Source organism: Ranitomeya imitator, chromosome 5 (genome assembly GCF_032444005.1).
Source record: "Ranitomeya imitator isolate aRanImi1 chromosome 5, aRanImi1.pri, whole genome shotgun sequence".
NCBI lineage: Eukaryota > Metazoa > Chordata > Amphibia > Anura > Dendrobatidae > Ranitomeya > Ranitomeya imitator.
The window spans coordinates 587797000-587820653 of record NC_091286.1 but is presented as its reverse complement, the minus strand read 5'-3'; the positions used below and the strand labels follow the sequence as shown (position 1 = coordinate 587820653).

Below are 23654 nucleotides of genomic sequence, written 5' to 3'. Positions count from 1 at the left end.
TTAAGTATTAACACTTAGAGAATTTTTAGGAGGTAAGGAATTCAATGAACTGACTTGCAATGGTGATGACCTATTACAGGACCGCACTGGTATCAGGAAACTCTGTAGAAGGAGCCATTCTTTCTCAAATATTAGCAAAACCAAACAGCATGGCGAGGGGCTGGATTTTATACATCTGGGGCAATGAAACTAAGAAACCCGAATTTAATGATAAATGTAGTATGCGCATACCACTACTTTTGTTGATATCCTTGCTGTTTTGGGGCAGAAACTCACACAGGTTTGGACTGTTTCTCATTTACAGGCACTGCAATATGTGGTGGACACTACTGGATCTCCACACTTCAGCAAATGCACCACTAGCGGGTCCAGACCCAGAAGCTAGCATTTTGAAGGATTTCAAGGTTAGTATTTGACATCATGCCATGAACAGACATAAACAGAAGATGGTCACTGTGCAATAACTGTATTTGGGACCTTTGCAGTCCAATTGCTCTTTATAATGTACATTTCCACCTGCTTTGGAAGTGGCGGTGGACCACCTTACCTATTGAATGTCTATGTTGCACCCATGCGATTTCCACCCCTGAATCTTGCAGATCACAGGATGTTCTTCTGAAGGAGTCACCAAGGATCACTTTGGAAACCTATTAGCAAGTGCTTGATTTCCAAACAGCACCTCCGGAGGGGAAGTGAAGCATTACACTGTTTCCATTGAAATCTGTGGGCTGTTCATGTACTGTACAGACATGCTGCGTCCTTAGGACAGAGAGATGTGAGACATTATTTGCTTTGCCGATAGATAAAGGTTTGGAGTGAGAGGTCCTCACTTTCATTTATTAACTCTAGATTCCCCTAATACAGTATTTAAAATTGCAGGTTTCCTAAACCAGACATCTTCTTTAAGACTTCTTTTTTGTAATATATAATCAGCTCTGTTTGTATAATTTTCAGATGACTCAGGTTATAGAAAACAGTATGTGCCGATCATGTGCAGCCTGCAGTGAAAACATAAGTATGAATTATACAAAAAGATGACAGCCGTAATGCCAATTTGTATTATGTAGTAAAGTTCATCTTGTAATTGCTTCTGTAATTAATCCACGTTAAGCTTTGCGCTAAGACAATGCGATGTGATCCTTCTAGATAAACCTATTATTCCAGAAGCCCGGCCTTCAGTATAACACTGCATCTTATGAAGGCCTCGTATAATTCCTAAGTTTGCAATCAGAGGCGCTCGGGTCTCCCCCCGATTCCTCGCTGCTTTGCATAATGCTTCATTTCAGACGTCAGCTCTGTTTACTTCTCAGATACAAGGTCTCTCCCTCAAGTGCACGCAGGAGGCAGAAAGCCGACGCTTCTTCTGTTTACCCAGATCTCCTCTAAGCCGCCTTTTTTGTTTTCTATTCCTATCCTTTTGGAGAAGGATGTTAATTTCCTGAAATTAAGCACTTAACTTGATTGCTGTTTTGTTAATTGCAGGCTTCATAGCTATGGCACTGTTGCGTGGTTAGCATGGGTAATGCAGAAAGAATCTAGAAAGCTACAGAAACAAGATCACCGTTGAGTATTCTTCTCAAAATTACATTGCTTCACATAATTGTTCATGTACGTGGCACAGTAAGCCTTTACCTTAAATATTGGATGTTGAACTACCAAGCCCTGCATTCAATGATAATGTGAGGCTACAGATTGCTTTTGTATGCTCTCATCACCAAACTACGCTTAGTTTTATGGAACATTTTTACCTTTTATGGCCCTTTTTTAGTATTACTACTTTATAGGATGATGGTTATTATGCCTTCCGTTACCGATTACTTAAATTTCCAGCCATAATAGAGCTTCCATAGTGGTTCATGAACCCTCTGATGCACCTACTTATGCCTCTGATTTCTTACAGAGGAATTGTGAAGTTTTGAGAGTTTCGGTCAAATTATGTACAAAACATTCTAAAAAAATTGTGGTATTCTGTATCGGAATAATTAGTACTAAAGAAAAAAACATGCATGCCCTAATATAGATTTTTGCTGAATCGTAAGGCAGGTATATAACATGATGGTTTTTCAAGAGTTTGGGAGGCAACAACTCAACTCATCACATCACCACCTACTGAAATATGGTCTCTGTTTTCAATGGAGTGCCCTGCAGTCTTCTAGTACACATCTTCTAAGTAATGGTCAAATCCTCAACTTAAACATGCAAAGCTGAGCATAAAAAAGGGTCTTTGAAAGTCAACAGTCCATTTAAATCGATTCCCTCTTTGCTCTAGATTCCACAATACAGCTGAGACAACCCTGACATGTGTAACAGGATAGTCTGCATACGTTTCAACTGCACTGTTGAAATCTATAGGGAAATGTTGGCGCTCTATGCATGCACACCCATTTATATTTGCTTGTAATGAAAAAAGATGATCAAAGTATTAAAAACTAAAAATTAGAAGCTCCTATGCAGCCTAGATAACTGTTGGGCCAACAGCTCTGTTATACATCGGTACTGGGTCTTTGATTTGCTCCCTTTACCCTGGTCCGCTGAACTCTGTTGTGCTCCACATCGGGCTTTGCAGGTTGCCTTCGTGTGACCCTTGTTTAGCCATCTTTGTATTGTCCCAAGTTTCATTGCACTGCACCTGTACTTCTCGTCCTGGGTCTCCTGCACGTGCCGAGTTCTTGTTAACTGTGTGCCTTCTTTGCTTGTTGCACAAAAGCCCAGGGCCCTTGAGTCTCCCCCGACTTTGGGATGGAGGATCCATCTTACCAGGTGAGCTGAAACAAGATCTCCCTCTTGACTCTCCCATGCACATTGATGATTGGTTCTAATATGGCTTCTCTATGTTAAGAACAATGTTTATCTACTCTGACACTGATGTCGAGAGTTGGGGGCCCCCCATAAACATTAGATAGCCACCTGTTCTCACCAAAATTAGTTGGTCTGACCAACTATAACCTAAAGTGTGATTCCTAGGATTAGTGATTCATTGTTGTCTTCAGATGTAAAACGATTTAAAAATCTAAGTTTTAAGAGTTCTTAAGAGTTTTTAAGAGTTCTAAGAGTCTTAGTGTACTTTGAATATATATCTGAGATATAGTGATAAGTGAAAAAAAGGAAAATAATCTAATTACTATCCTCTGTGCTCTCCAAATCACATCTCACCACCTGTGCACTTGACCCAACCCCGTCCAACCTCATCCCAAACCTCACCACAGTCTTGATCCAAATCCTAAACCAATTCCTTCAACCTATCACTAATAACTGGTGTCTTCCCCTCATGCTTTAAATATGTCTCAATCACACCAATCTTAAGAACCCTCCCGTGACCAATCTTTTGTGTCTAGCTACTGTATCGCCTCATATCCCTATGCCTTAAAATAATTGGAACAGCATGTCCATCATGAAATATCCTCTTACCTCTTTGGCTGCTCTATCCTTGACAGATTACAATCTGGCTTCTAACTGCATCATTCAATTGAAACTGCCCTAACTAAAGTCACTAATGACCTACTAACCACCAATGTCAAATGACACTACATTGTCTTCCTCCTCCTGAACCTGGCCTCTGCCTTCGAGACAGTGGACCATTCCCTCTTACTACAGATTCCCTCATCTCTTGACATCACAGACTTGGCTCTATCTTGGATCTCTTCATACCTATTGGTCCAGACATTCAGCATCTCCCATACACCACCTCCTCACCTCGCCCCTGCCTCCTAGGCTCAGTTCTAGGACCCCTGCTCTTCTCCATCTACACTTTTAGCCTAGGACAGCTAATAGAGTCCCACGGCTTTCAGTATCATCTCCATACTGATGACACACAGATTTACCTCTCTGGACCCGATATCTCCTCCTTACTAAACAGAATACCACAATGTCTTCATATTTTTTCGTTGCTTAATTTCTAAAACTTAACATGCACAACACAGAATTCATCATCTTTTCCCCATCTCAATCAGCCCCAACTGACGTATCTATCAAAGTCAATGACTGCTCCCTCTTCTCAGCCCCACCAGCTCGCTGCCTCTCCTTCAAACCACATATCCAAGCCCTTTGCACCTCCTGCCGACTCTAACTCAAAAATATTTCCCGCATTTGTACATTCCTTATCCAAGATTCTGCAAAAACACAAGTATATGCGCTCATTATCTCCCGCCTCTAATACTGCAACCTCCTGCTCTGTGGCCTCACTTTTAACACACTTACACACCTCCAATCTACACTAGACTCTGCCACCTGACTAATCCACCTGTCCCCCCGTTCTTACACGGCCTCCCTTCTCTACCAATACCTTCATTAGCTCCACATTGCCCAAAGACTCCAGTTCAAAACCCTAACTATGACATACAAAGCCATCCACAACCTGTCTCCTCCATACATCTGTGACCTCGTCTCCTGGTACTTACCTGCACGCAACCTCTGATCCTCACAAGACCTCCTTGTCTACTTCCCTCTGATCTACCCTTGCACAATTGCATGCAAGATTTCTCCCGTGCATCCCCCATACTCTGGAACTCTCTACCTCAATATATCAGACTCTTGCCTACCGTGGAAACCTTCAAAAGGAACCTGAAGATCTACCTCTGCCGACAACTGGCAGTAATCCTCTATCCACCATATTGCACTGCACAACCAGCTCTACCCTCACTATCCCTTGTAGACAAAGCCCTCGCGGGCAGGGTCCTCTCTCCTCCTGTAACAGTTGGTGACTTGTATTGTTTAAGATTATTATACTTGTTTTTAATATGTATACCTCTTTTCTTTTGTAAAGCACTATGGAATAAACGGCGTTATAATAATAAAAAATAATAATTACGAGAACATTAAGGATTTATCATACAGCAAACACTATCAATAAGTGATGCAATATCTTAATAAGCATACAGTAGTCTCAAAATCTAGTTGATGACATAAGCCACAGTTCAGTATGACAGAGGACCATCATTTCAAAGTTGTGTTCCTTAGAAATCCACTGAGGCATATGATGTCTGTGGCTCCATATAATCATGATGGGATAACGCAGGAGACAAACCCAAACACCATAAAGGTCAATGTAAATTATTCATGACCACAACAGTCTCAGGAAAATCACATGGCATTTTCTTTTACTTCCATTGGGAAAAAACTCCACTTTCTTGGATTACAAGATCGTTCCACCATGACACAATAGTCATGTTAGATACGCCGGCTCTGTAAAGGGAAAATGATTTGCAGCAGTTTGTCTCAAAGACGCCTGACGTGTATGTGAATGAACAGTCTGAGGACATTCACGGGGTTAATTAAGAAGAGCGCTTCTTGTAAGAAGCTGGGACCATGTGTGAATTTTCAGCAGCTGCCCGGCACATAAAAGATAAATGGCTATGCTGAGATCCTCTGAACGGATTTGATAGATGTGTTTGCATTAATGGATATTGAAACTTGTTATGTATGTGACACAAATAAAAATATGAAGAGACGACAAAGTTCTAGATAATATGGATGGATGTGAGATTGAAGAATATGACTTGGGAGATAAGAAATTGATAGGCCGTAGGTGAAGGAGAATGGTGGGGAGTGGGGACGTCTGCTGCAGTACTTAAAGCTTCTATCTCAATCCGTCTGCTGCTATTTCTGGCAAAAATCCAGGAACAAGTCACATATTCACATCAGATGAAATCAAATTGTCAATTATTGTCTTACCTGATGGTGTTTTAATGCAGTTAAACCATTACAGATTATAGACGATATAGCATTAACCACTGCGCTGTACTATATCCTATGGGACTGCGCTGTGTGACAGTACTGCCAATGAGATGGTATAGCTCAAGGTAGTATGGCGGGTATTTGTTCTCATAGATTTTATAGACACTTATGTTTTGCTGCACATAATGCATAATAATCATGGTGTTAAAAGAGTTGTCCAGAACTTTGATATTGCTGGCCTATAATTAGGATAGGCCATCAATACCAGATTTGTGGGAGTACAACATCTGACTTCAATGGGAGCAGAGCTGCAGTACCTAACAATGGCCATGCCAATGGCGTGGAGCCGTGCTTCTGGTCTCAACAAAAGCCAGCAGCTTCAGGTTTCGGACCCCCGCCAGCTAATAATGATTACTATTATCAATATTATTATTTATTTATATAGCACCATTGATTCCCATGGTGCTGTACATGAGAAGGGGTTACATACAAAATACAAGCATCAATTACACTAAACAAACTAACAATGATAGACCGGTACGGAAGAGGACCCTGCCTTTGAGGGCTTACATGGGATGATGGGGAAGGAGACAGTGGGTTGGGGGGTTGCAGTAGCTCCGGTGGTGTTGAGGTGGCAGCATAGTCATTGCAGGTTGTAAGCTTTCTTGAAGATTGAGAAATAGATGGATAATCAGTTCAGAGATGGCGGTGTCATTGAAGAAAATATATTCCATTTTGAAATTCTAGTATATTTCTGCTGCGCACTTTAAGAAGCTGCACCAGAGACCGCCATCAGATATACTGTTGACCTAGTCTTAAGATATGTCTTCAATATCCAAAGTACTGTCCAACTCCTTTAACACCGAAACACAAACTTTTAACTATTTCATTCAAGGATGTTTTCTCGCTCCTCTATAAACCTAGGATTTCCATACAACTCTAAATTTAAACATGTATTATTTAATACAGCATATTCCAGTAAGATAAAAGCAGATGGAAAACTTCAGAATGTTGGATTCAATAGGCTATTCTAGGGCTGTATGCAATCATTGAGGGATTGTGATAAAGCTCTAGTTATAATATGACTTTGATTTGCAAGAAATGTTGCAATTGATCCTGAGAATATACCAAAATTTAGGCCATATTCTGAATTTTTTTTCATTGCTTTGTTGTTGTCCGGGCACAGGTATTTGATTACGTGTCTACAGGATAGGTCATCATTAGCAGATTGGTGAGGGACTGATATCCGGCACTCCCACCGATCAGCTGATTTTTGCTTCGGCGTTCCCAGATGTAAACACTTTGCACAAATCTGCTGAGCGCAGCTCCATTCAAAAGCGTAGCGACCACTGCCGACCACTGCAGCACAGGTCTTATACAAAAGACTAGAAGTTGGCCTTCAGGATTCGGCAGAGGCGGCCATACTGTCATACTCTCAATGCAACTGCGTTTAGGAGCTCCGTCCAAAGTGTTTATATCAGACTGAGCAAAACACGGCTGATCAGTGAGGGTGTGGGGTGTCCGACCATCACGAATCTGCTATTGATGACCTTTCATCTAGATAGGTCAACACATGCTTATGCCCAACAATCCCTTTAAAGGAAATATTTAGTTAAAAAACTACTTAGATGTGTTACTAACTAACTCTACAGAACTAATACGGTATATTTTTATTTTCAAAGGTGCCCCAATGTTCAGCTATTAGCCTAAGGTCCCGGAAGCACCTTTTCAGGTTTATGCTCAACACAGGAGAAAGTATCCTGTGTTGACATGTCAACAGTTGTGAGTGTGAAGGGAGCTGGAAGATTTGCTAATTTTAATAGCTCAGCCAGCCCCCTTCTCTAAGCAGACAACTAGCTTGATATAAAAAGGAGCTGGTCAGCCAGTTCACTACACACAGCGATAACTACATTTAATATTTAATTTAATATTAAAGAGGGATTTATATAAGATGGAGACATTTGGGATGAGAAAAGGAAATTGAAGTTTAATTTAGATAAATATAAGGTTACGCAATTGGGCAGAGAAAATGAAATGTATAATTATGAACTAATTGGGGAAAACTGTCGCTCAAGACTTGGGCATATGGATGGTCAGGGAATTAAACTTTAGTGACCAGTGCCAGGCAGCTGCTGCCAAGGGAAATAAAATAATGGGATACATTAAAAGAGACATAGAAGCTCATGACAAGAACAGTTTTGCCTCTATATAAGTCACTAGTTCGGCCACACTTAGAATGAATCTGCGGGAGCCTGGGACTGAAATAAGTCCAGTGGTCAACATCATCTCTGAGCTTCACAGTTACTTCAAGGCTGATGATCAACTTGTGGACATATCAGCTTTATTACATCAGCAATACAATATGGGCATGGACTCTTTCTTTCACATCAGAGTTTGATCATCAATCAAGGATCTGCCTTGAGCTCTGCTCAAATTTCGGGTAAAGTTAACTAGATGTTTGCTGACTAATTTTCATGAAATACCTGTATCAAGATGTCATTAATTATACCAACATTAACTTACCAGCCTGGTTAGTGGTGATATTGACGGAGACATGCTGGGGAGGAAATGGACTTTTATTGGTGACTCCATTCACAGACTGGATCTCGAAGGTGTAAGGCGTATGCGCCCATAAATTACTAATGAAGACACGAGTGTCCGTCAACCCCATCTGCCGCGGAACAAAATCGACATTGTCATCACATCTTGAGCAGCTCCGCCGGTCAGACCGGCACTTCTTGCAGATGATATTGTAAGTGACATCATCCCTGCCACCGGTTTCACGTGGCGGATGCCATTCCAAGGTGATGGATGTCTCATTGACTATTGAGATGACATTACGGGGTCCAGAAGGAACACCTGAGGACAGAATCATAAGTTAGATGTTCAGAAGGAACATATTTATACAGATTGATGAATGGAATGTAAAATATTATCATCTACAGTAGGAAAAAGTCTATATGGCTGTAGTATTAAAGAGTTTACAACAAGCCTGCCCCCACCCCACCCAAAAAATCTGTGTTTTTACCCTCAACATAATGAATAATGAATACATGGATGGATAGAGAATGGATAGAGAATTTCCAATAAACCTGCCCCAACCCCCCAAAAAAATCAGCGTTTTTACAGTTGACATAATGAATAATGGGTTAAACAGAACTCCAGCACTCAAAATGGCCGTATAGATTCTCTGTAATGTGTTTCCTTATTAACACATAGCAAAGAAGTAAAAAAGTAAAAATAAATGGTGCCAAAAAGAACAATAAGAAAAATTCTCTCATTCCTCTGAGGACATACAATAGTTGTTTTTTAAGCTACTTTTATTGAACTTTTTTTGTCCCCCATAGGAAACGTTAACCTACTGTAGGATCCTAAGATCACTTTTACAGTACATTGCCATACAATATGACATTGCTATTTGTTAGATGAAGAAGGGATGATAATGGGGTGACAGTGGAATCTTCTTTTTGGCCCGCTCAATTCACTTAGATAATGCAGGTGGCAATTGGCTTGTGGCACCCAATGGATTAAAGGGTCGAGATTAAAGTTATCTGTAAGTTTGTAGAAACTATATGAAAGTCATGTCTGCTTGGAAATAGAGTTCAGGATCAGATACGCCTGATCCGATTATTTTAACTTTTCCAACAAGAGAATGTACTTTGTATCTAGAGAGAACTCTGGAAGGAAGATGAACCGACTGGTAAAAAAAAGTATTTAAGTTCCCAAGACTGTGTCTGAGTGACCATATGATTGATATTATCGACAATGAAGAATAAGATGGTGGCTAGATGTATTTTAGTTCTTAACTGCACAGACACGGTTCACAGTTCTTTATTATTTTATATTTCTTGTATTAGACGCTTCCTCTGGGATTCTATTTAAGACATTTACTACCCACTCAATAAAGGAAGACTTTGTGAACTCTTGCTATGTCTACACTTAAGTGCCACAGTGTGATTCCCCCTCCTCTCTTTTTAAGAAGCGCTGTTCTCAGGAACTTTGTAAAGGGCAGTTAATGTAGAATGGGTAGTACCGGTATCCCTGGGGTCCAAGATGTTATATGTGGAAATGTGCCAGCCACAAAGGAAGATTGTCTATGTCATGCTGATAAAATTTAAAACGTTGAAAAGGTTAAAAAGTTGAGCAGGGTGAAGGAAGTAGCAGCACTTGATATTCGTAAGTTTGGGGTACAGTATATACGGTATTAGTCGCTCAATAAATAACTCATTGGTAAGACACATATGGATTTGTATGGTAAATGGAAATTAATACTTGCTGCAGAAACCAAGGTATCATTTTATTCAGATTCCTATGACCTACATGTCCATATGCACGGCCTACGGGGGTTGATCCTACTGAGAGGTTCTCTTTCAGTTGGTCATACACTTTAGATATTGTTCATCTGAAGGTTATCTATCACACATACACAGGAATGCTTGGTTGGTTGAATGCTCCTGTGTGTTATGAGAGTGTCGCTGTGGACTTTTCTAGCAGTAGCTTATCTCTGCACCAGACAAAAGTGTCACTGCTGAAATTCAACAGGCCGAACCCCAACTACCGCCAACACCAAGCCCTCACATCATCTCTCAAGAGGCACCTTACAAATCAGGTGGTCGGCCAACTTTTATCTAATACAGTATGTATGTTCAGTTGTGATGAGCCAACGTGCTTGGATAATGTTTTATCCGAGCACCCTCGGGTGTTATCTGAAGATCTGGGCGTGCTCGTATATTATGTTCGAGTCTCTGCGGCTGCATGGTTTGAGGCTGTCATACAGCCTGAGCACATGTGGGGATTGTGTTATAAACAGGCAATCCCCACATATGTTGATGCTGTCTAACAGCCGCAAATCAAGCAGTCGCAGGGACTCGAGCATAATATACGAGCACGCCCAGATGCCTGGATAATCCCCGAGTGTGTTCGGATAAGACGATATCCCAGCACGATCGCTCCTCAGCTTTAGAGTTTGCTAACATTAACATCATGATTTTTATTTTTAATGGATCCATGATGGACATGACTGCCCTATTATACACTCTATTATACACTCTTGAAGGATCTTATTGACATTTCACAGGGCCATCAGATTTCCAGCCTCCTTCTTTTGTTCATTTTTTTGTGTCATTGATTGAGAGAACGCGACAACATTTTTTTAATGCTGATGTGGACACTATTTTTTTCCACATACACCTTGTTCTCTGGGTTGCTTGGTGTTATAGATAATATGTGAGGAGTGTGAGCAATAGATGGGTTCTTGTATTTTAATTTTATTTATACAAAACCTTTTGTAGGTCAAGGTTCTTACTTTATCTGAAAATCTAACACTTATTAAGTATAATGATCTTGCAAGGAAGAGCACAGCCATGGGCATTGGTAGAAAGCATTCAGGCCGGGAGCTTCTGAATACGGCAATTACTGTTGCCCTTTGTGTCGTGACTTGGCCAATTATAGAGCTTGTGTCACGTGAGACGTCCATGAAGCTGAATACAATACACACTGTGGAAGCAAAGATTTATATGGCAAGACGGAGAGGGGTTAATAGTCGCTGCCATGCCATTCGAGTACTATGTCACTTAATCACGTTATGACAAGCACTTTGTAAGCCACTCCAGAATCCGTTTCCACAGTTACCAGGTACTAGAAAGTCGCTTTCCCACCGTTTGAGAGGCCGGGCACGTTAACATTTCATATTTTGTTTTCCTCTTGAGGCAGGCCGATATCCAGGTCTATTAGAGCAAGCCATTCTAGGACCAGGTCTGTGATGGACCTCCCCACCATCAGTTAGAGGTTAAAGTGGATTTCAGACCATGATTGACTTTGGAAACGATAAGGTCAGTCTAACCTCTCCTGAGCCTTGATGATCCTGATTTCTAATAAAAAAAAGCTTTGGTGAAATCCCTTTAATCATTAAGTTCATTGTTTTCCATTAAAGTGAAAACCTGCGGCTATCTATAGAGATGACATGGGTCTCGGTGCTCGTCGCAGTCGCTCATACGTCATATATGTATATGTTTTACGGTTTGACCATAAATTACAATATTAAAGATTTTTACTGAATTGCGGCTGAATTGATCGGTTTAAATACCACTCATCACTACAGGAGCAGAATTACCACTGAGCTAAGGATCCTGGCAAGTCATGCAGAGAACTTGATATTTCCAAGAGTACATATTTGATTAAGTATTGTATATGACACTATTAATAACTGCGGCTACCAATATGGGGCCACTCCGTACTTTTCACGACTTCTAGGAATAACTCCATTTAACCACTTAACTCCATTACATTTTTACTTGCGTAATTCAGAAGATATCCATGTACATGTAAGAGATGGGGATACATTAGTATAGTTCTGACATGGCCGAAGTAGCCATATTGTTGGTATTTATAGCATTTCTTGAATCAATATGGAGAAATTTCATGTTATTCTTTAACCTTTTACCTCCCCGGGCCATTTTCTGTTTTTGTCCGTTTTAGTTTTCTCCTCCCTTTCTTCCAAGAGCCATAACTATTTTTATATTTCCAACAATATAGCCGTATGGGGGATATATTTTTTTTTTGCAGGACAAGTTGTACTTTTGATTGACACCATTGACTTTACCTTATAGTGTACTGGAAAAAAGGAAAAAAAAACTCTAAGTGCGGTGAAATTGCAAAAAAATCTAAAAGTCCACAATTGTTTTTTGTTTTTTATATACCGTGTCACTATATTATATATTGTATAGTATATATTGTATTGTATATTGTATAACTGATCAGGCAATATGATTCCCTAAGTCGGTGTGAGTATGCACATAACAAACATGTGTAGTTTATTTTTTTTATCTAAGTAGTGAAAAAAATTCCGAAATTTGTATGAAAAAAATGGTTTTGCGTTTGTCACCATTTTCCGAGACCCATAGGGTTACCATTTTTTGGGATCTGGGACTGAGTGATGGCTTATTTTTATTGATACAATTTTGGGGTAGATACAATATTTAGATTATATCTTATTGCATTTAATTTAAATGTTGAAAAGGTTATAAAAAACCACATTTCTAGCATTTCGATTTTTTCTCCTTACGGTGTATACCGACCGGATTAATTTATTTTATATTTTGATACATCGGACATTTCTGAACATAGCAACAAAAAAAGTGTATTTTTTTAATTGTTTTATTTTCAATGGGGCAAAAGGAGGGCGATTTGAACATTTTTTATTTTTTATTTTTTCCATATTTTTAAAAACTTTTTTTCCACTTTTTACTTAGGTAATTTAATAGTCATGCTTAAAGGGAACCTGTCACCTGAATTTGGCGGGACTGGTTTTGGGTCATATGGGCGGAGTTTTCAGGTGTTTGATTCACCATTTCCTTACCCGCTGGCTGCATGCTGGCTGCAATATTGGATTGAAGTTCATTCTCTGTCCTCCGTAGTACACGCCTGCACTATGCAATCTTGCCTTGCACAGGCGTGTACTATGGAGGACAGAGAATGAACTTCAATCCAATATTGCGGCCAGCATGCAGCCAGCGGGTAAGGAAAGGGTGAATCAAACACCTGAAAACTCCGCCCATATGACCCAAAACCAGTCCCGCCAAATTCAGGTGACAGGTTCCCTTTAAGGCAACACCCTGGGATAGACATTTGAGTATTTTTAACTATTTTACTAGGATCAATCCTGGATCAAAGTAGAAGGTTAATGCTCTTTTTTTTATTACATTTACGGTACTCTTACACTTTGAGGAATGTTTGACACATTAGTAAGAACTGCAGCACCCTTATAGCGTAGCTTGTAATACACTGTATACAGTGGGTGTTGGTGCAGTATTACAACATGGTCGCAGAACTGTATTGATCAAATCTAAACCTATAGACAGCATGGAAACAAGTGGCTCTTATCTCCATTATCACACATCCATCAACATCTTGCAGGAGTTATTATCATGCAGAGCAGGCAGCCTGAAGGCCAATACAATTATTTCTGTAGTCTTGTGATGTTAACCCGTATACTGCCTAAATACCGATCACAGCTTGCTCAGCTGACAGCTAGATCTCCTGATTTGCTCATGTTTCCAGTGGGCACAGAGGAGTACGCTGCTTCCACATTCCTCTGGCTGTGGCTAATCTCAAAGGTGAGAAAACGGATTGAATGTTTGAAATCAAACTGTTGGGGGAATCCGAAAGTAGCAGGTCAACCGACCGCATCAAAAACAATGGGATCTGCCAGCTTAAAAGGGTTGTCTGGCAGTAACATATTGCTGACCCATCCGTAAGACAGGACATCGATATCAGATTGTTGGGGGTCCAACATGCGGCATCTCCAGCAATCAGCACTTTTCTTCTCCATTACAGCTCAGATTAAAACAATGTATAGAGTCAGAACAACGAGGCTTTGCACTGTCTAGTGGCTGCAGTCACTTGATTTTCGAATGAAATTAACTCTTCAAGTGAACGGGCCATTGTCAAAGATCACAACCTGGGAGGGTGCGCAGATCCACCAGCTGTTATGTTTGGAGTGATCAGCTTTCTGCTGCCTCCAATCGTCCAAACAATTACGCGATTGACTGACAATTACCGGAGGAGACCGCAGGATGTTTCCACTAATAGGCCAGTTATCGGGATACTAATAGTGAGACTATGGTATACGCCTCCAATTCCAATGCATGGAATATGTGTATATACCCCCGGTACGATCACTGCCAGCTTCATGACAACCCAAGATTCCAACCACCAGTAGATTTTTTTATACAGGCAGAAGGGAAGCCTGATTCTTGTAGCGTATGGCTTCGGGGTGTGGGTTACAGAACAAAAGGAACAGAACTATTAAACTTTATATTTAATCAAAAATGATAGGCAGTGTTCATAAAAAAATATAGAAAAGATTTTACAAACTTCACTCCTGATGATCGCAGAATTTCGAGATTGCCACCATACTTTTTTATAAGGATTTTACCGCTACCCAAAGACAAAACATGACATGGCTGTTGTCAGTTATCTGCCCACTATTGATTTGTGTCCTATAGGCAAGGGTTACAATTACGAAAAAACAAGCATCTTCTTCCCCGATTTGTCCTAAAGCTGAAAATGTATATCCCATCACTATAGAATCTATACAAGCCACAATATTCATAATTTTATTTCAGAGACATAAGTCTGGGGTCAATATATAACATTTCCCCTGGAGGGGACAAAGTATTACCTGGGGACAAAAGAGGCTCTTTCACCTCTCTACCTACGTGTAAACACATGTACCTTTGTTATCCAGCCCTCTGTAAAGACCATTTTCTGTCCAGTTACCTGTCCATTCTATAAATATGTCTTTCACAAAATATATCCTTGTTGGTACTGACAGGATCTGTTTTGGTTCAAAGGGAGCCGCCTGCATTTTAATTAGGATTGTCACTTCTCTTCCTCTCCAATCTATAAATATCAGTCTTGCTCATTTCCCATATGTTAAACTGTGTAATTCAACTACTGAAAAAGCTTTGTAGATTGTAAGCCCTTTTTTCTTCTGCAATGTCGTGTGAGAGAGAAGGAGGTAGGGGGTGAATGCCCTCCCCCCCCCCCCCCCTCCAGGGGCTTCAGAGATTTTAAAATTTTCCATGACAGCCATTAAAAAAAATTGATAGCACTTAAATGTTATTGGAGGGCTGTCCATTTTTTTTTACTGTTTTATGGGAAGTAGAACCTTGTCTTTTTTTTTTTTACTTTTTTTGCATATGAGAAAAACACATAACTCATTAATGGTAAAAATGGAAAAAGGAACCAAAAAAGGATGAAAATTGGGTCCAGCACAGTCACAAAGGACAGTCCTTTTTCTTATATGCAAAAAAGGCAAGTCTGATTAATTATTTTACATGTGATCTAATCTATTTTACTAGGTTACTACCCACCTGATAGCTCAGTGGGGGTCATGTTTTTCATTGCTTTATATGGGTTTCCTCTGAATATTCCTGTTTCCCCACTGCAGTGGAAGGGGATTATCTTTGGGTGATTGTATAATATGGATGACACAGGACTGCGTCCCTTATACAGATGATCTCTATCCCCACGGGGGTACAACAGGAATTTAATATCCCTTCTATAGTGACTTAGCTGTACCAGTCTGCGGAATGCTAGGTCGACCATTGGGATGATGGTGTCACGGCCCTTATTTAGTTGAATACATGCATTGTCATCCACTGATGATGCTGAACTGAAGAAACGAGGAGCGAGTCACGCAGAATGATTGTAGAGTATTGTTTGCACCGGGTTTGCAGCAGACTGAGGAAAAACAAAGGGGTTCCAGCATCTGCTTAATTATGCAGAGTTAAAACATGACTTTTAATGAGAGAAAAAAATAAAATTCTAAGATCAAAAACATGCCAAGCAAAAATGGGGGAGAAGAGGAGGTAGAGACGGGAGGGGAAGGGTGAGGGATAGGAGGATACGGGTCGACGCGTTTCAAGCTGCAAAGCTCTGAGACTTAGTCTTAGTTGCTGTGGACTGCCCTTGTCAGGACAGGAGTCTTGGCGTGACCAGGGCCTTTGTAGATTCTGAAGGGCTTACAAAGGGCAATCTACAATCCAAGATGGACGGACCGGTCTCTGCAGTACTGTTCGATGTACAAGGACCCCCTCCTTTGGATTTGACAGATGGGCGAGATGGTTCCACTTTCTTCATACTATTTCCCATAAAAGTCATTAATGGTGTTGTAGACGGCGGTAATCTTTTACATACCTATTAAGTGGTTCTTTCATGTTTACAGGCCTTCTATGGTAGGCTGACCACTGTGAGTTTATGTTTCTCACTGATATAAGTGACAGTATCTGTCTGTGTATTTATCCATCACTGTGGATTGGACATGTTTGTCTTTTTGCTTGTTGCATACGGATACATTTATCTTTTGTGATTTTCCTTTTTTTTCAAGTAATTCATTAAAAGTTATATTCTATATGGTATTCGCAATGTGCTGATATACGAGGTTACTGCCCACCATGGTAGCATGTTTTCACTTTTCTTTACATGCATTTCTTCTGAATATTGCTGTTTCCACACTCCAAACAAATAATAAAAAGCTAACTGATTCCTAAGAAACTGACCCTAGGGTGTATTTCAGAAAGAGATTCGTATGAATAATGGGAATCTGTGTTCAGCATCGCACAAATATATTTTCACTACAGTATAGACAGCAATAGACAATAAAATGAAGGGAATTTTGTAGGATAAAACATTTTGATGAGAAATAAGAAGGGCATAAACTTTCGATTGCTGTTAGCTGTCTTCAGATTAAACAGCAAAAACCTACTAACAAATTCCCATTAATTCTGGTTAACACTGATTTATATATTTACATGTGAGAGCAGCACAGCATATCAACCCCTAACAATCTCTTACATTGAATACATCTTTTAGATCCTCTGTGTCAGTAGTGGATGTGCATTCACTGCGCCACAGGCTGGGCTCAGTATAGAGGAGCGTGACTAAGGGACCACCTGGTTTTCACTGGAACCTCTGGTGGTGAGGATAGGCTTGGCAGCACATTGTCACTTGGTACCACTCCAGGGCAGTCCCCAGGACTGCAGCAGCTGACTGGAGGGTCTGAGGCATGGGTACGTGGTACAGGAGGGTAAAGTTGAGGCAGGCAGCACAGGTTCAGGATCCTTATCCAAGGTCAGGAGTTGAGAGGTCAGACAGGATGTGTAGGCAAGCAGGGTCAGTAACGGAGGACACAAACACAAAAGCACAAAAACAGATCACTAGCAGGACAAACAGACTAGGAACCAATGTTCGGGCAAAGAGTGGTGGGAGGAGCTGCCAAATATAGAGTCTGCTAAGACAGCATTGGCTAGTGAACCTAATCTGTGCAGGACACAGCAGGGTTAAATTCCTGCAGAGACCAGCCACGCCCCCAAAGGCAAAAAGGAAACCACCCTAAGATGCAGCAGTGCTGCAAAAGGCAAAACTCAGAAAGCCACTTGATGACAACAGTGAGTAAAGTGGCACTGAGGAGGCATACAGGTTACCACCGTACCAGTAACCCCTCCTACATCCCTCTGTTTTTAGGCTGAGCTACCAAGGAAACTTCACAGGAAAGGTAGGGGTGCAGGAAGTTTTGGCAGGCTTGTTCCTTGATTGGATTCTCCTCCGAGTTGAAGCCACAGTCTTAACACGGAGAGGTGTGTCTTACAGGAGAAAATTCAACAACCTAAGCCGGGTTAAAGATGTGCAGTAATCCCGCTTCAGAATCTGACGCGTCACAAGTTTCAGGCAGGGAGGGTAGGTCCAAAGGTATGAGAGGCGGGGACTTTGGCGATACCTTGGCAAGCAATTGTGTACAAGGAAGAAAGAATCGAACTATATGGTCCAATAAGGAAGTGAAAACCAATACGTGGATGTAATACAAAAATATTTATTGAGGACAAACAAGGATGCACAAAATGATGACAGGATGTTAACACCATTGTTTATCTGCCCATGACACAAAAAATGACCACAAAAATAAAATAAAATACTGACATTAGTGAATACTAAGTATGAATATGAGTGTGATAATTATGCAAAAAAGGGGGGTCAATGTACTTCACAAAAATTGAACTAAGTAAATATAAATGTAAGAGACTGCACCTAGTGTGCAATAATATGGTACAAAGACTCCAGATGAAAAGACTCCCCCTGACGAAGGTTTTGTATCCAAAACACGCGTCGTGGCGCGTGTCTGCCTACACTATCATGACCACACAGGTAAATATTGCCCTTGGCTACAATTAGTTTTACCAGATCATTATACAACCACCTTTACCCTGTACCCTTCTGGACTTATCACTTTTACAGTACTGAGGTCTCCTATTCTGCAGCATGGGGATCTTTCCTTGGACTGTTACCCTTATCCTTCTCACAGTCTGGTAATCTATTGTGGCTATTACATTTTCTTAGCACATGCACTTTATTATTTATTTCATTGCACATGTACATTGTCATGTATTATATGTATGACATTATATGTAACTTACAAGCCTCTCATTATCTGTTGTAAATATTTGTGGTGATTTGCCACACTGACATTTATTATATACACCCTAAAATATATAAAGTTTTTTCATCTGGAGTCTTTGTACCATATTATTGCACACTACATGCAGTCTCTTACATTTATATTTACTTAGTTCAATTTTTGTGAAGTACATTGACCACCCCCTTTTTTGTATAATTATCACACTCAGTGATTTATTCATACTTAGTATTCACTAATGTCAGTATTTTATTTTCTTTTTGTGGTCATTTTTTGTTATGGGCAGATAAACACTGTTTGTTGTTAACATCCTGTCATCATATTGTGCTTCCTTCTTTGTATTCCATCCACGTATTAGTTTTCACTTCCATATTGGACCACATAGTTCGGTTCTTTCTTCCTTGTACATATTTATCTTCAGAATGGTCTGCCATTCATTCCAGAATTCAGCTACATATCACTTTATGGTCATCACTTGATGAGTATTTGCAACTCTTCATATTCATGTTTTAGCTTTGTTCAGTGTGTACCTTTCTTGGCAAGCAATTGGTAGCAAATGACGATCCCCATTGAAGCACCTGACCGGTGGACCAGTCAACAACCGATGCATATAGCCGGAACCAAGGAAGGCTTTGAAGAACAGAGTCTACACAGCTAGGTAGCAAATTAAAAGAGATTATTTCAGAGTGCTGGGTTCCAATTTGCAGGGTGAATGGGCTCTGCCAGCAGTTGCCCGGAAGTGGAGGCAACAACCAGGGGATGAACAAGCTGTTGATTAGGAAGCTGAAGCTGATGAACTAGGATGGGATGGATGTGGTTGGCGATTCAACCGGAGTCTAAATGGGTGCCACAGAAAGAGACTTCTTTCCCCAAACAAAAGTGACTTGGGTCAACAGTTTTGGAGAGTTAACTTTCCCATTTAGGGTAATTTCTCCAACTGCCGCACGGTGTTGGAGGTCTCAATTGACACAGACAAATATAATGCCCCTTGCCTCCACATTAGTTGCACATGTTGTCTTGATACCTTCGCTATCACCCATATACAGAGAGTATGGCTCATTCTACCTGCATAGGCTCTCCAACAGGAGGTGTCACTTGTGACAGCAAAGGTACTGAAAGGTTGGAAACGACCTAGGAGGTTTCCCCAAAAAAGAATACTCTTGAGTCTGTTCTTGAGCTTGCTCATGGAAACGGAGATCCATTCTAGAAGTGAAGTGTATACGGGCATCCAGAGAGGATGATAGATCTCTGCCTGCCAACTCATCCTTGATGCGACCAGACAGGCCTTGCAAGATGGTTGCCACCAGGGCTTCTTAATTTCTGAATAACTCTGCCGCCAAGTTGCAGAAGCATAAGGCATACTAAGCCACGGTATCCATGCCCTGTCTTAGAGTCTGCAGGGACGAGGCAGTAGACGAGGTGCAGCAATGTTCCTCGATTACTGCCTTGCACATCTCCAAGAATCTCCCAACATCACGAGTCTCGGGACCTTCATGCTCCCAAATAAGGCTTGGCCAAGCCAGGGCTTGTCCAGACAGCAGTGAGACCATGAAGGCAATCTTGGTCTGGTCCAAAGGGAAATGATGAGCATGGAGAGTGAAGTGGATCTAGCACTGGTTACGCAGCCGCGGCTCTTCATCGTAGCGGGATGGAAGTGGAAGCTGGACATTAGCTGGTCCACCAGACACTGGAACTCTAGGTGGCTGCCCTGGAGACGATGTTGATGCTGAGGAAGAAGACGCACAATAGGGTGGACACAGAAGCAGACATATCCTGCAGCTGAGATGCTATCACATTAATCACCTGCATAAGCTGGTCTTGATGCTCATGCTGAGAGTGGACCTCCTCGTGCAACACTTGTACTGACATCTTGGGATTCCAGGGATCTGACTTGTCAGCGGGGTCAATTGCCGAATGCACTGTAACGGTGGTGGGTGTGGACCCACAAGCCACAAGCCTGGCTTGGCCTGGAGGGGTATCAGTAAGCGACTACCTGGATTTCACAAGAGCCTCTGGTAGTGAGGAAAGGCTTTTCCGCATGTAGTCAACAGATATAACTCCAGGGCAGTTCCCAGGACTGCAGCAGCTGGCCGGAGGGTTAGAGGCACGGGTACGCAGTACAGGAAGGCCCAAACAAAAATGTGGTAAGATGGTCTGAGGTCAAGGCAGGCAGCACAGGTTCAGGATACGTGGTTGAGGTCAGGAGAGGAAAGGTCAGACAGGATGGGTATGCAAGTGGAGTCAGTAACAGAAGGAACACAAACCACAAAAGCACAAACAGATCACTTGGAGGACAAACAAGCTAGGAGACAATGCCCGGGTAAAGGGTGGTGGGACCTAATCTCTGCAGGACACAGTGGGGTTAAACTCCTGCAGAGATCAGCCATGCATCCCTAAGACAAAAGAGAAACCACCCTAACATGCAACAGTGCTGCAAGAGGCAAAGCTCAGTGAACCATATGATGACCACGGTGCATAGGGCGGCACTGAGGAGGCATACAGGTTACCGCCGTGATATCACCTCAATGGGTTGAGGGGAGTAAGCTACTGCCAGCCAGCTCTGCTGGCAACCTTTCTACCTTCAGAACATAGTATAGGGCAAATGTCAGACAAGAATGAAATACACATTTGATGGTCAGCTGGTGCCACTGAAATTACCAGGTTCAACCAACTTTAGCTTAGTGTCTACAGCCACCTATATAGAGCTTAGAGCTCAACATTTTATCTATCACAATGATCTATTAATTGTGTAGTTCCTCACGATATGATCTTGCACCTCGGGGGTGCTTTTCATTTCTTTATTCGTCAATTAAACCATTCCTGCTTTCAAAGTAAAAGCAATGGACTTACACAGAATATATTGTCTGGCCTGAGATGGTGATACTGACTCCTTTATGAGCTTGCAACATCTAGAATGAGATGATGCCTCCTGGCCAGGAAGGATTTAGTCTGTGCTTCATGCGGTATTGGTCAGCAGATTACTTTGTGAATATCGACTAGGATGCTCTTTTGGGGGATAGAAATGGCTGCCCAATTATAAACCTCAGCTTCTGTACAGCTACTTATTCTGCAGTGGTGTTAGCATCCTTAGAGTTAACCTGCATTGAGCTCGCTCAACTCCCAAAGTAATAATAATGTCATTAATATTACATGAAGGCTGTGGTATAACCTTTTGGGACAGAAGAAGAAAAGATGGCTCTGGTGTTTTTTACGATGGCAAATTTGTAAATTCATTTCCCTGCTAATCGTACAAAGCTGTGAAACAAGGTCAGAGGGGGCTTCCAGACAGATAATAAATGTGTTTCATTGTGAGAACAGGAGCCGTACTCCACAAGCTTTTCTTTTTTGCCAAATTGTCAGAAATAAAATTTGTAGCAAAGCTGAAATTTGCCTGTGGGGCTGATATAAACTATTGAAGAAAAATGCACAAAGCGCAGACCTCGTATACTATATTATACTACCCCGCTACCAGCATACGGCACAAGTCATAACTAAACTATACAGAAATCGAATGTTACATCCTTATATGCAGTGAGCAATTAAGAACACGATCAAAGAGCTGCAGAAGCAAAACCAGCAGCAGCTGCACCATTTGGACATAAGGCAGAAACAATCACCCCCAAGAAGGCTTATAAGTAAAAATGAGCATAAGTTCATGATTCATCTGCAATTAAAATGCTCTGGAGAAGATGTGAATTTGAAATATTTCTCATCCTCAATTTAGGAATTAAAGTATATGTCCATCATCTTCAACATCAATTTTTTCCAATCAAGCAAGATTTAAAATAGCAAAAAAATTGGACCTAAAAGCATCCCAGTGAGAAGATTTACTAATGTGTTGGCACATTTTGGCAAATAATGCTAGATCAAGTTTTACACCTATTTATAATATGTTTTAGACAGTTGTTGGGCCTCATTTGACATAAGGGTGTGGCTTAGCTAAAAATAATTACGTCTTACAGGAAAAAGATTAAAATGGAACAAAATGCACCAACGTGGAGTAATGTCATCCGACCAAAAGATGGTGTAAAGATGCATAAAAGTGTCTAAAGATGCACCAAAATGATCACACGCCATGAAACATTTTTACACAATTTACTAAGTTTACACTATCTACATAGTAGACAAGATTAGTAAATATGCCCCAGTAAGTATAAAAGAACATTAGAGTCATAAGGGGACGATTCATCACCAGTGATTTTGCATGAACACTGGGATAAAAGACTTTAAAACCTTGCAAAATGTTTGTACAAAAACTTTGCAACTTTCGGCAATTTCACTCCAAGTTCCAAACGGTTTTGACAAAATGAGCTGAGCTGGAGAGAAGCCGGGGTATTTCATCAATGCCTTGAAAGTTGTGAAATACATTGTCCCAGAAATAGTAGAGAGACTCCCGGGAAGCAAAGAAAGCACAATCGGGTCTCATCTGGTGGTGAGCAATAGTAAAGGCGACAAAACACTAGCTCACTTGGGATAGTTGTGTATTACACAACAATATTAGAGATTAGAAGTTATTGAGATGCTGCAGATCCGCCGGTAAAACCAGAAATGACAAGGGTAAGATAATGTGGTGAAAAACCACAGGAATAATTCAGGAGACTCAATAAATTATATCATTTTCTGTGTCTCCTGGATTAATCCTGTGGGTTGTCATAAGTAAAGCCGAGGAACCTCATTATTTTACCCTTAGCATTACCCCAGAAATGTTATTCCGGTCCTAGAGTAACATTTCAGGCTAGGCACCTACACTAATAAATTGTGCTTAATGTATTTAATGGTGTGCAGCTGGTAATTAATACACCGCATCTTATTCTTGCATGCCCCTTATTAACACTTAATGAATCGGGAAATTCACCTAAGTCTTCTAGACTACAGTGAAAATTGAGCAACAAGGTCTCCTATGTAGAGTAATTGTATTCTCTCATGCACCAGGCCCAGGACTTCTGCATCCTCTGTGCCAAGACTAGAGATGAGCGAACAAGAACTTAAAAGTTCGAGCTTCGTACCA

At 41.0% G+C, this 23654-nt stretch overlaps 1 protein-coding gene across 1 annotated transcript in view; it reads right to left on the bottom strand.

Moving 5' to 3' along the window:
• EPHB1 (EPH receptor B1) overlaps positions 1 to 23654 on the bottom strand; it is a 417321-nt gene that overhangs the window by 60032 nt on the left and 333635 nt on the right. Inside the window, exon 5 of the mRNA XM_069727937.1 lies at positions 8197 to 8532. Within this exon, the coding sequence (XP_069584038.1) occupies positions 8197 to 8532 (336 nt within the window). The remainder of the gene's footprint in view (positions 1 to 8196; positions 8533 to 23654) is intronic.